Source organism: Cyprinodon tularosa, unplaced genomic scaffold, assembly GCF_016077235.1.
Source record: "Cyprinodon tularosa strain WSP-4 unplaced genomic scaffold, ASM1607723v1 ctg1484, whole genome shotgun sequence".
Taxonomy (NCBI): domain Eukaryota; kingdom Metazoa; phylum Chordata; class Actinopteri; order Cyprinodontiformes; family Cyprinodontidae; genus Cyprinodon; species Cyprinodon tularosa.
This window is the reverse complement of record NW_024038314.1, coordinates 39,910-52,869: the sequence shown is the minus strand read 5'-3', so window position 1 is coordinate 52,869 and position 12,960 is coordinate 39,910. Positions and strand designations below refer to the sequence as shown.

Sequence of the window (12,960 nt, the reverse complement as noted above, 5' to 3'; positions counted from 1 at the left end):
CTAACCACGCTCCACTGCTCATCAACAGCTCAGGTTGTAGAGGTTGTCAGCGCTGCGTGTCCCGAGCCCGTGACATCATCAATGACCCCCCACCCCCCCACCATGGACTGTTCTCTGGGAAGAGGCTTCCCAGCATTCAATGCAGGACCAGCAGGTTCTGCAGCAGAACCCTTCAGAACCTCTGAAGAACGACTCCATCTTTAATGAACCAACATTTTATTTGTTTTCAAACAAAGAATAAAAAGAACATTTTTCTGCTTAAAGATGGAGATCCTGTCAGTTTAAACGCTGATAATCCATCAAATGGACCCGGTTGGAGAACCCTGGCTGAGATGGTTCTGCTGCTCCGGCATCAGAGCCGCCGGTTGATGATGGATTCTGAGTCAAAGATATCAGAACCGCTCATGTTGGACCTGTGATCAGACAGATGACTGAAGTTCTGATGAGCTGCTTTTCCAGATGTTTGAACAGAACTTTTCCCTTCGTTTGTTTCCCGTTTAGTCCACTTCCTCCGACCCACTTCCAGCTCCAGGCGCAGCCTCGATGGGTTCTGGATCTCTGGGAGACTCCGGCTGATCCAACGGTTCTGGCTGAGGCTCCTCCATGGGTTCCTCAGCTGGTTCTGGAGCCGGTGTGGGTTCCTCCACATCCTTGGTCAGATCGTCCTGCAGAGAAGAAAACAGAGTGGAAAGAAACCGGACCCTCTAGTTCTGGTCTCACAGGACGGTGGGACCAGAACCTAGGCGGGTTCTGGTCTGACCAGAGGCGGGTTCTGGTCCCACCAGAGGCGGGTTCTCCCTGATCCACATCATTCGGGCTTCTCTTCATCACCCCGTCTCACACAGAAGCTAAACCACCATCATCATCATCATCAGCCTGGCGGCGTTTCCGTCTGCTAAACAGCTGCTGCAGCAGCTCCATTTCAGAGGCGGGGCTTACAGCTCTGACATCATCAAGGTAGAACCAATCAGGTAATTCAGATGGAAAATCTCAGCGATGCTTAAAGTTTTTTTTTTTAAGTCAGTCCAACGATTTCTGCTGGTTTTAGCGTAAAGATCAGAGGGTGGTTCTGGTTATGCTAGCACACAAGCACTGCTGCATTATGGGTAATTCTGGAGCTGCAGCTTAAAGTCCCGCCCCCTGTACTGTGATTGGTCCAGCCTGATCTGGGCGGAGTAAACGGCGATTGGATGATTGATTCACTGATTGATTAATTGACCCGGAGACGCCGATCAGTTCTGATCAGGACTAAAAACTCCCCAAACCTCAGATCCAGATCAACCAAAGCTGAACCTCAGCAGAACCGTCTCGGTTCTACAGACGGGCCAAACAGAACTTCCAGCTCGGACCGTAGAGATCTCAGCTTCTGGTCTCTGAGGTCGGACCTCAGGCCTGAAGGCTGACCTCGGGTCGGGTCCTACAGTCAGTTTGTAGAAGGTCCGTTTTCTGGACAATCTGCAAAACCTACCTGGGAAACAGAGTCCAGAGTTCCATCCAGGCTCGTTGGCTCCGCCTCTTCCTGCTCCATGGGTTCCTCTTCCTCCTTTAGAAGAACCGCTTCCTGCTGATGGCGAGGATCCGGCTCGCCGGGCTCCATGACAGGAGTTTCTGGATTTGGAGCCGGTTCCGACTGGAACATTAGAAGAGATGAGCGAAGAGCAGAAACCTCCGGCTGCTTATCAGAGCGGGTCGGACAGAACCACTCACCTCCTGCCCCAGGACGGCCTCCGCCGCCTTGGGTTCTGGTTTCTTATGGGCTTCCAGAACCGCCATGATGGAGGTCGGGATGTGAGCTTGCTGTTAGAGACAACAGGATGGTCAGGACCAGGAACAGAGCCAGGCGGGGGCATCGGTCAGGTCCGAGTCTCACCTGATGCGGCGTGAAGGACAGGACGTGCTGCAGGAGCGGCGTCCTCATCTCGGGGCAACGCTCGAAGACGGCGCTCAGCTGCGGCGGCGGCAGCTGCAGCAACACGCTGTAGGACTGAGGCTTGGTCCTCTGGCAGCACTTCACGAAGCCCTCCCACACTTTGGGATACTTCCACACCTGTAGGACAGGAGGACACGCTTAGGACGACCTGCGGGACAAGCTGCGGGACGCCCGGAGGACGAGCTGCGGGACGCCCTGAGGACGACGCCCAGGACGCCCTGAGGACGACCGGCGGGATGTCTGGAGAAGGACTAGTGCCTGAAAAGACGATGCAGACCTGCTTGACGATGAGGCGGGACAGGATGTTCATGACGAAGCCGCCCAGGCGGGGGTACATGGTGAGGGACTGGATGACGGTGCGCATGAGCAGCATGGGGAGCGGACTGTGCTCCATCAGCTGCTGCATCACCACGGCCAGAACCTCCGAGGTGTAGACGTTCTTCTCAGCAAAGCACAGGTTGGTGGCTGAAAGCAGAAGGAAACATCTGGCTGAGATCTACAGCTGAGTTACTGAGAAACGCTGGCATCTAGTGGTGACGCTTCAAACTGCAGCTTCTAGGTTCCCTTCTTCTCCTCAGTCAGAGTTCGGTTCTAACCTCTAAAAACTCTATATTCCCTCTCCAGCTGGATCCTGCTCCGTGGTTCGGAGCAGGATCAGAACCCAGACCGATCTCAGGGGTCGGTTCTTAGCTGGGACCAGTGAAGTCCAGTTGGGCTCAGCGACGCCGCCCACTGGAGGAACACTGACCTTTGATGATGGACTTCATGTCACACTTGTTGGAGTCGATGTTGTGCAGAGCAATGAGCAGGTCTCCTGGAGTCAGAGGAGAAACCGAGGAGCTTCCCTCACCTGTGGAGAATCCATCAAGGAGCAGAGGACTTTAGTGGGGGGGTGGGGCAGCACAGGCTCCCCCTAGTGGCTGATTTTATTGATTGATTGAAGATTGATCTGATTAAAACTAAGATCACTGGCACCAATCTAAATATTATTGGTTTAGAAAAGCTTCAACATTTTGGAGGAAGTGGAGGAAAAAGGACTGAGCTGGTTTACATCTGAATATTTGAACTAAAAACGTAGAAATTTCCTCCTTTCATCTGAGGAACATTGCAGAAATGAGCAATCTCCTGTCCAGGGGTGATGCTGAGAAACTAGTCCATGCATTTGTTACTTCAAGGCTGGACTATTGTAATTCTTTACTATCAGGAAGTCCACAAACTGTAGTTAAAAGCCTTCAGCTGATCCAAAATGCTGCAGCCAGAGTTCTGATGGAAATGAAAAAGAGAGATCATATCTCTCCTATCCTGGCTTCTCTTCATTGGCTTCCTGTTAAATCCAGAATAGAATTTAAAATCCTCCTTCTCACATATAAAGCCTTAAATGGCCAAGCTCCATCTTATATCAGAGATCTGATTGTTCCTTATGTTCCTAACAGAGCACTTCGCTCTCAATCTGCAGGTTTACTAGTGGTTCCTAGAACTTCTAAAAGTTGAATGGGAGGCAGATCTTTTAGTTCTCAGGCTCCTCTCCTGTGGAACCAACTACCAGTTTTAGTCCGTGAGGCAGACACCCTGTCTACTTTTAAGGCTAGGCCTAAAACTTTCCTTTTTTAAAAAAGCTTCTAGTTGGAGTGGCTCAGGTTATCCTGATCTATCTCTATAGTTCTGCTGCTATAGGCTTAGACTGCTGGAGGACATAGGGACCCCTTTTTCATCATTCTGCTTCATTCTATCTCTATTCTCCCACTCTGCAGAATCTGTTAGTTCAATCTCTAACGTTCTGCTCTCTCTGCTTTTTCTCATAGTAGCTTCATCTGGTCTGTTCCTGTTTGGCTGTGACTCCATCCTGGAGAGAAATATCAGCTGTGCTGCTGCCATCAACACCTTTGTTTCTAGATGTTGGAGCTTGGCCTGTTTTCCAGTGTAGTCCTGTTTCTCTGACTGTGACTAACTGGATGTGCTCTCTTCATCCTCTGACATGGGAGCTGGCTCGGAGCTCGTCTGGTTAACCCTTTCTTTCCCAGGCAGAGCTGCCTGTTGAGCTGGTTAAACGTTAGCTTTTCTAACATAGAAAGTGTTTATAGATCTGTGATTCTAGTTTGTGGGCCTCAGCATCATAGACTACCTGCTCAGTGACTGATTGCTATAGAGTCAGTATCTCATCTCTGTAGCTGCTCATCAAGTAAAGTCAAAGACTGGATGATCTGGTTGATCTGGATCTATAAAATGAGCTGAGATGAATCAGGGCTATAGAACCACAGCGAGTAGAAGTGTAGAGGCGTCCTTACTGTGCTGAGTTCCCAGCAGTCTGTTGAAGACCTCCTTCACCACGATGGGGTTCAGCTTGATGAGTTTAGGCAGAGCCTGGATCACTTCACTCTGAGACAAACAGAACCAGTCCATCAGAACCAGAACCAGCAGCTGGACCCAGAAATCCGCGGACAGAACCTGACCTTCTCCAGCCCGTTGATGACCGGGATCAGGAAACGCACGTCAGGAACCCGTTTATGGTAGAGGTCTCTGACCCGCTCCACCAGCTCCGGAGACGGAGGCACTGCAGACAGGAAGCACACAGAGGCCGGTCAGAACCAGTGATTCTGCTGCCGGGTCTGGGTCGGGTCGGGTCGGGTGGGTTCTACCTTTGTCGGTCAGAATGTGCAGACAGCGGGTCACCAGAGTCTCGGCTCCTTTGGGGCAGTTCTCCACCAGGAGCAGCAGCTCAGGAGAGTTCATGCCCATTCCTCGGATCTGCAAAGAGAACCAGAACACATCAACCAGCCGGGTCCCGTTCCAAAGGAACCTGAACCGGACCGCCCCGACCACCACCAGAACCAATCAGAACCAGCAGGGGGAGCTCCAGCCGAGGCTCTCGCTCTGCTAGCTGCTCCATCTTCACCGACGGTGGTCAAACAAAACAAGGAACCAAACAGGAAATAGGTTCTGTTTCCTCATAACGGACCAGAACCACACCGACCCGGATCATGGCTCTGCTGGAACATCAAACCGGGTCGGTCGCGTCGAGGACTAAGGCCTCCATACTTGGGTCATGGAAAACTGGGTCCAGAACCTTCACCTGGACCCCAGCATCATGGAACTGGGTCCAGAACCTTCACCTGGACCCCAGCATCATGGAACTGGGTCCAGAACCTTCACCTGGACCCCAGCATCATGGAACTGGGTCCAGAACCTTCACCTGGACCCCAGCATCATGGAAAACTGGGTCCAGAACCTTCACCTGGACCCCAGCATCATGGAAAACTGGGTCCAGAACCTTCACCTGGACCCCAGCATCATGGAAAACTGGGTCCAGAACCTTCACCTGGACCCCAGCATCATGGAAAACTGGGTCCAGAACCTTCACCTGGACCCCAGCATCATGGAAAACTGGGTCCAGAACCTTCACCTGGACCCCAGCATCATGGAAAACTGGGTCCAGAACCTTCACCTGGACCCCAGCATCATGGAACTGGGTCCAGAACCTTCACCTGGACCCCAGCATCATGGAACTGGGTCCAGAACCTTCACCTGGACCCCAGCATCATGGAACTGGGTCCAGACTGGTACAGGCTTCCTGCAGCATAAGGCAAGTTAAATTCAAGACTTTTTTAAGACTTTTTAATGCCGCTTGAAATAAAAATTTAAGACCAAATTCACAAGAAACACCAGAAAAACCTGCTTGCATCAACTTAACCCAAAGGTTTATTCTAACATAAACTCTGCACTAATGTTTTAAATGTTGAAAAGCTTCCCATACAGGAAGAAAGCTAAAAACACACAAATGACAGAAATATTTGAACATTTAACTGAATTCACAAACTTAGTTTTAGTTTCAGTTTTAAAGCCCCAACATAACCAGCGCCAAGTCTTTCTGCAGCTATTTTTCTTTGTATGGTTTTCTATGTTTAATTTGGTGATAATGGAGGCGTTGCAGAGACAAGGGTGGAACTAAACTGAGAAATACCGGCTGTTTCTCTCTAACTCCGTTCTGACGCTTTGTGTTTCGTGCTTCGCATGCGACTCCGCTGCCTTAATCCCATCGTTCTGAGCTTGAAGGACTTGTAGCATAAATCCACTGAGCCTCATGTTTGTTCCCTGGTTTCAGCCACGGAGGAAACTCTCGGCTGGAGACGATTATCGTCACATTTACACTTGCTCAGATTGTCCAGACAGAAAGTTAACGGTGCATCTCCCAAATGTCCCGGCAGCAACAACGCTTTATTGGTTCCGCTATCGGGACGGAACCAATAATGGCGAGCCGTTATTTTTTTTTAAATAAAAAAAAGGTAAATTTTAATGTTTTATTTAGATTACAAAAATAAATCGTAATAAAAATAATCCTATTTATGATGTTTTAAAAATTAAGACCTAAGAAAGACTGATTTAAGACATTTTAACACCAATTAAGGCCTTAGATTTATTTTGAGGAATTCAATGCCTTTTACGACTTTTTAAGGACCCGCGGGACTGTGGAGGTTCTGGGATAGAAACCGGACCGGTAGCGCCTCCTGCTGGAATCTTCTAGAACTCACGGGCTGCTCGATGGCGCGGAGGACGCTGCGCTTGATGTCTGCGATGGCCTCGGTGTAGACGGACGCCAGCTCGTGGACCAGCCGGTGGTTCAGAGGGAGCAGGGACAGGTAGAGGAAGAGACACTGTCTCACCGTGTCCTCCGTCCACGGAGCCGCCACCTCTGCAGACACAATCACACGTCAGCTTCCTGCAGCCGCCCGGCGGGTCTGAGGACACGGAACAGAACCTGTGTCTTTGTCGGCTCCAAACAGCAGAGACGGCGGGTTTGGGTGAACGAGGAGCTGCAGGTAGTTCAGGGCAAACTTCTCAATGTAGTCCCTCAGGTGGTCCTTCTCATACATCCGCTTCAGGAAGGACAGGGCGGTGCTGCGGACCTGGAGGACAGACGCGGGACGGTTCAAAGACGGGACCAGGTCCGTTTAATGGAAGCGCCGCCAGCAGCCTCACCTTCTCCTTCTCATGTGAGCTCAGGTCCAGAAGAACATGGAGGTACTGGAACTGTCTGGACGGCCTCTTCACGATGAGCTCCTTCAGCGTCGTCATCCCCAGATAGACCCGCGACTGAGAGAGAGGTCAGAGGTCAGCGGACATCCTGGGGGACACCATGGAAGAGACGGGGTTCCGTTACCTCGTCCTCGCAGTACCGCCGAATCACGTCCAGCGCCGACTCGGTGATGATGGGCGCCTCCAGGACCAGCTTAGTGAAGAGTCTGGGAGAGAAACAGAGGTCAGAGTTCACCCAGGCAGTCCTCCACCCGACCACAGGGGGCAGCGTCCAGATATGGACCAGAACCTTCCGGAGCTTCTCCTCCGCTAGCAGCTGTTAGCCACACCTCCAGCCGCTGTCAGAGGAGAAAACCCACTGGGAAGGAAGGAGGGAGGAGCAAACAAGGAGGCTGAGGAAGGAAGGAGCAAAGGAAGGACAGAGGGGAGGCAGAGGAGGTGTGGTCCTCACCCGTCCCTCTGCTCGGGCTTCTCCTGCAGACCCGACAGCAGCGTGTAGAGGCAGTGGTCGTAGCTGTCCAGCAGGCCGGCGGGCAGCTGGCTCAGGTAGGTGTTGTACTCCTGGTAGAGCAGGGAGAAGGCCAGCTCGCTCCTGGTCCGGACGTCCTCCAGAACGTACTCCAGGACATCCTCCTTCATCACGCCCTCGAACTGGGTCACCAGCCTGGAGAGGAGCTTCACCCGGACCTGCAGCAAAGAGCGACCGACACCCGTCCTGAAGGAGGCGCCATGAAGGCCTGATTCTACAGCTGGCCATCCTAGAACTACATCAACCAGAAGCCCACCCGTCCCAGAGGTCCTTACGTGGGACATCCCGCTCTGCGTGATGGCCTTCTCCGACTGGAGGATCCGCTTCACCGCTTTGGACGACAAAAGCCCGATCTGGGAGTCCGACAAAGGCTGGACCACGTCGGCGAGTCGGAACACCTTCTTCCTCCCGACGGTACCGGTGCTCCTGCAGGAGAACCAGGAGGGTGAGGGAGGGTCTGGAGGAAAACCAGGAGGGTGAGGGAGGTTCTGGAGGAGAACCAGAAGGGTGAGGGAGGGTCTGGAGGAGAACCAGGAGGGTGAGGGAGGGTCTGGAGGAGAACCAGGAGGGTGAGGGAGGGTCTGGAGGAGAACCAGGAGGGTGAGGGAGGTTCTGGAGGAGAACCAGAAGGGTGAGGGAGGGTCTGGAGGAGAACCAGGAGGGTGAGGGAGGGTCTGGAGGAGAACCAGGAGGGTGAGGGAGGGTCTTGAGGAGAACCAGGAGGGTGAGGGAGGGTCTGGAGGAGAACCAGAAAGGTGAGGGAGGGTCTGGAGGAGAACCAGGAGGGTGAGGGAGGTTCTGGAGGAGAACCAGGAGGGTGAGGGAGGTTCTGGAGGAGAACCAGGAGGGTGACAGAGGGTCTGGAGGAGAACCAGGAGGGTGAGGGAGGTTCTGGAGGAGAACCAGGAGGGTGAGGGAGGGTCTGGAGGAGAACCAGGAGGGTGAGGGAGGGTCTGGAGGAGAACCAGGAGGGTGAGGGAGGGTCTGGAGGAGAACCAGGAGGGTGAGGGAAGTCTGGAGGAGAACCAGGAGGGTGAGGGAGGTTCTGGAGGAGAACCAGAAGGGTGAAGGAGGTTCTGGAGGAGAACCAGGAGGGTGAGGGAGGGTCTGGAGGAGAACCAGGAGGGTGAGGGAGGTTCTGGAGGAGAACCAGGAGGGTGAGGGAGGGTCTGGAGGAGAACCAGGAGGGTGAGGGAGGTCTGGAGGAGAACCAGGAGGGTGAGGGAGGTCTGGAGGAGGCTCACTTGGTCTGTGCCGAGGGGAGGATGGGCTCAGGGAGCCTCTTGGCTGCAGGAGCTTCAGAGGGAGGAGGCTTCTCTGGGTAACCTCCCACCACGGAGATGGCCTGGCCCAGAACAACCGAGGACAGTTTGCGTTTGATCAGAACGTCTTTGGCAGCAGAACCGTCCTCCGTCTGCTCCTCTTTATCCGCCTCCTCCTCCCGGGCCTTGCACTGTTCCAGACCTGGGGAGTAAAGGACCACAGTCAACACCGTCCATTTCTGTCCAAAGGGATCCGGGTCCAAAGGGATGCGGGTCCCAAAGGGATCCGGGTCTCAAAGGGATTCGGGTCCCAAAGGGATGCGGGTCCCAAAGGGATCCGGGTCCCAAAGGGATCCGGGTCCCAAAGGGATCTGGGTCCCAAAGGGATCTGGGTTCAGACACCTTGTGGCTGATAATCAGAACCAGGTCTCTCTGTTTTTGGTCAGATTTAGATAGAAAAGTTTGGTCTTCAGCCTCATGATGCGTCCTGTTCAGGGGGTAACCAGGGGCGACCAGCCGCTGATGACCCCTCCCCATCAGAAATCTTAAAGGGGAACAGCATTTTTTTTTCCCATTGTTTCATTGATTTTCCGTTATTCCATCATGTTCTTCTCTCCCAGATGAGTTTAGTGTCATTTGGAGCCGTTCTGAAGATATTCCGTTAGGTTATATCCAGTAACGTCTTCCTATGGGCAACGACTTGAAGGCACAAACTAAACTGTTCATCGTTTATTCTTTATGGAACGCCAGCATTCAGAACATGGAGGCCAATCACTGTCCCCCAGACATCCCAGAACGCCCGACGACATCCCAGAACGCCCGACGACATCCCGGAACGCCCGACGACATCCCAGAACACCAGACGACATCCCAGAACGCCCGACGACATCCCAGAACGCCCGACGACATCCCGGAACGCCCGACGACATCCCAGAACACCAGACGACATCCCAGAACGCCCGACGACATCCCAGAACGCCCGACGACATCCCAGAACACCAGACGACATCCCAGAACGCCCGACGACATCCCAGAACGCCCGACGACATCCAAGAACACCAGACGACATCCCAGAACGCCAACCGACATCCCAGAACGCCAGACGACATCCCAGAACGCCCGACGACATCCCAGAACGCCAGACGACATCCAAGAACACCAGACGACATCCCAGAACGCCGACATTCCAGAACACCAGACGATATCCCAGAACGCCGACATTCCAGAACACCAGACGACATCCCAGAACATCCAAGAACACCTGAAATCCTCTAAGAATACCCGAGAATATGCCAGAACACCCAGAACTGCGGGAGGTAGGAGCAGATATGCTGACCTGGGCCGATTCCTGCCGCCGTCATCTGCGTCGCCATCAGTCTGGCCAGATGTTTGATCTGGGCGTCAGTGCCGGCCGACTCCACAGGCGTGTAAGTGGCCTGGAAGGAGGCTGGCATGACGTCCGGCAGGTACACCATGCTGATGAGCACCTGGGACAGAGACCACGGTTAGCAGGCTGCACGGGTCCGAGTCGGCTTTACAGACCGTGCCTCCTCACCAGGTTGGCTACGTTGTCGGGCGTTAGCAGCGGGCGTAAGAACTCTGCCGTGAGGTCGATGGCTGAATGTGGAGCTGGAACCGCGGCTGGCTTCGGGGCCGCGAGTGGGGCCGGTTCCTCTTTGTCTTCGTCGTCCTCAATGAGAGCTGGTTCTGAAAGCAGGACAACAGAAGTCTAAGGGACAGGGCGTGGCATCAGGAAGCAGGACGCTGGCGAGGACTCACCCATCTTGACCTTCTTCCCGTCAGTGGACTGCTCGTAGCGAGGCCTTTTGCGCTGCTCCCGCGGTGCCGGTGTGTAACGGGTTATTTCGCTCTGCGGCATTCCCAGATCCAGCAGCAGGGTGCTGATCTGGACCTGGAACTCCAGGCTGCAGGGGTGCTTCAGGACCGCCACCAGGTGCAGCTTCAGGTTCTTCCGAACGCTGCTCACCTGAGACTTGGCCAGAGTCGGAGGGAGGTTGGCTGCAAAGACAGATCAATGAGGCTCTATCAGGAAGCATCCTGCAGGACCAGGTCAGACCAGGACCCCAGGTCAGGCCTGGGTAGCGGGTTCCGTCTCACCATGCAGCGTCTCGTAGGCCTGCACCACCTCACACATGAACATGGGTCTCTGCCGGGCGATGGTGGCCAGAGAGCCCAGCGCCGTGGTCAGGTTGATGCTGGAAATGGCAGGATGGACCATGAACTTCAGCAGCTTCTCCAGGGCGCTCTTCCCCTCCTCACACAGCGTGTCTGCGGGTTCACCACAACAGGTTAGTGTCACAAACACAGCATAGAGCTAGAAACTAGAAGCGGGTCCTGGGACATCACCATAGCGAATGTAGGAGTGGTCTCTGGGGACTTTGTCCAGGCTGATGTCTCCTTCCTGCCTCTTAGGGACGTCGGACTCTGGTGTCCGTGGCGACAGCGTAATGATCAGAGATTCTGTGAACTTGATGGCGTGGGTCCGGATGCCATCGTTCTCTGAGTCCAGCATGGTCAGAACCTCCCCGCTCATCTGTGTGACCAGATCCCAGCACGCCTCCTGCATCTCCGACACCGTTTTAGAGCGGACCAGCCACTGCAAAGACATGACGGGTCAGGAGGACACGAGGTGGGTTTCTGGCCCCCCGGCGGTGCGCTCTCTGGGCCCCCGGCGGCAGGTACCTGCAGGGTCACCCTGTAGAGCTGGGTGAGGGAGAGGACGGCCTTCTTCACCACGTTGACGCTGTCGTCCCTCAGCAGCATGTTGAGGTTGGCGATGAGCCTGAGGAGGAGTTCGTTGTCCCGCTTACTGATGGATCAGAAGCACAGCAGGAGCTCAGCAGGACGTTAAGATCAGCAGGATCACGATCAGAAGGTATCGGCTGGCTCACCACGCCTCCTCTATGAATCCGATCACAAACTTCCTCACTTCGATGGAGCGGTCCGTCTGGAAGGCGATGATCTCCTGCAGAACAGAATTATATCAGAAAGGAAGCGCCGGCTGGACTGAAGCCCCCCCCCCCCAAGCCAGAGCCGCTCTGGGAACAAAATCACGATGAAAAAGTCTTCATCCTCTTTCTTTACTTACGTCCAGAAAGTTGTCGAGCAGAGACGGGTCTTTGTTGATGATCAGCTCCTGAACCTGGAAGAAGGAATAGAATCAGATCCGTTCTCCTCCAGCGTTCTCCATGGAGCTTTAGAACCAGACCACTGACCTGTTTGAGAACGTTCAGCTTCTCATCTGATGACATCAGCGCCGCCTGATTCAGAAGCTCCACAACCTGAAAGAGGCCAAAGATCCAGTCAGCAGCTGCTTCGGTTCCTCTGGGTTCTGCTGGAGAGAACCTCAGAACCAGATTCTCAGGCAACAGAAGCTGCTTTAACATTATGGGGTTCAGTCTGAACAGAGTCCAGGCCCCCCTAGGGGCCTCCTGGGGGCCACCAGGACTGAGAAGACAGGGTTTAGAAGGGAGGGATCCTGACCACAGGAACCAGCTCAGCCGGGTGGAGCAGCAGTAGCTGAGGGTGATGGAGCTCCTCAGCCAGCAGGAGGCGCTGCAGTTAACCAGGGTTTCATTGATTGATTGATTGGTGATTGATCAGTCCCTCCCTCACCTCCTCCATTAAACCAGGTGGACCAGTTCTCCATCAGAACCTTCCAGAACTCAGGCCACCAATTAAAGACTAGATGATAAAGGGCAAAGTTTTGGCACCCCACAGACTTCCTGTTTCTGCTTGAAATGAGCAGAAGCAGCTTTTTACCCTCTCACTGGTGCTGCTGTCGATCAGAGTAGGGGCCGCCCCCTCCATCATGCCGCCCTGGGAGCGCCTCACCGCCTGGAAAGATCCTGGAAATCCTGGAGAACATGGAGTAGCTTCAGTAAAGATTCACCAGGAACCGATAAAACACTTTTATCTCCTTTAGATATTGGGAACAATTAGACCTGTTAGCTGCTATGCTAACCCTGATGCTAAGCCGTTAGCTCTCTATTAGAACTATTTATGCTTAATAATCGTACCTCCTTATTTCGCTGCCGGGTTTAAGCAAACATTAATAACCAGCAGCCATAGAAAGATCTTCTTCTCAAACGATTTTCCTCCTTTATTTCTTAGAAAACTCTGTCAGCGCGGAACGTTAGCCGCCGCTCTTCCTCTGCTGCTGGGAACCAAAGGTCTGCGCAGCAGCA

General features: G+C 53.8%; 1 protein-coding gene across 1 annotated transcript; it reads right to left on the bottom strand.

Moving 5' to 3' along the window:
• Positions 1 to 476: 476 nt before the first annotated feature.
• sympk (symplekin) lies at positions 477 to 12,960 on the bottom strand. The gene is made up of 27 exons (XM_038279150.1): positions 12,793 to 12,960; positions 12,536 to 12,630; positions 11,989 to 12,054; positions 11,862 to 11,915; positions 11,665 to 11,738; positions 11,456 to 11,582; positions 11,120 to 11,369; positions 10,871 to 11,041; positions 10,532 to 10,771; positions 10,308 to 10,459; positions 10,089 to 10,239; positions 8,735 to 8,954; positions 7,766 to 7,916; positions 7,413 to 7,648; positions 7,086 to 7,167; positions 6,905 to 7,018; positions 6,684 to 6,831; positions 6,457 to 6,617; positions 4,567 to 4,675; positions 4,381 to 4,481; positions 4,216 to 4,306; positions 2,679 to 2,780; positions 2,208 to 2,395; positions 1,871 to 2,047; positions 1,708 to 1,797; positions 1,469 to 1,630; positions 477 to 665 (listed from the first exon to the last, which is right to left on the bottom strand). The coding sequence occupies exons 2-27, from the start codon at positions 12,584 to 12,586 to the stop codon at positions 498 to 500; spliced, it is 3,636 nt and encodes a 1,211-aa protein (XP_038135078.1). The 5' UTR covers positions 12,587 to 12,630; positions 12,793 to 12,960; the 3' UTR covers positions 477 to 497.

Excerpts from the sequence above, each read along its gene's own strand:
- sympk (XM_038279150.1), bottom strand. The coding sequence starts at position 12,586 with ATGATGGAGGGGGCGGCCCCTACTCTGATCGACAGCAGCACCAGTGAG. Across the intron at positions 7,168-7,412 it reads AAGCCCGAGCAGAGGGACGG|ACTCTTCACTAAGCTGGTCC; the intron begins GTGAGGACCACA and ends TTTCTCTCCCAG. Across the intron at positions 6,832-6,904 it reads GCTCACATGAGAAGGAGAAG|GTCCGCAGCACCGCCCTGTC; the intron begins GTGAGGCTGCTG and ends TCTGTCCTCCAG.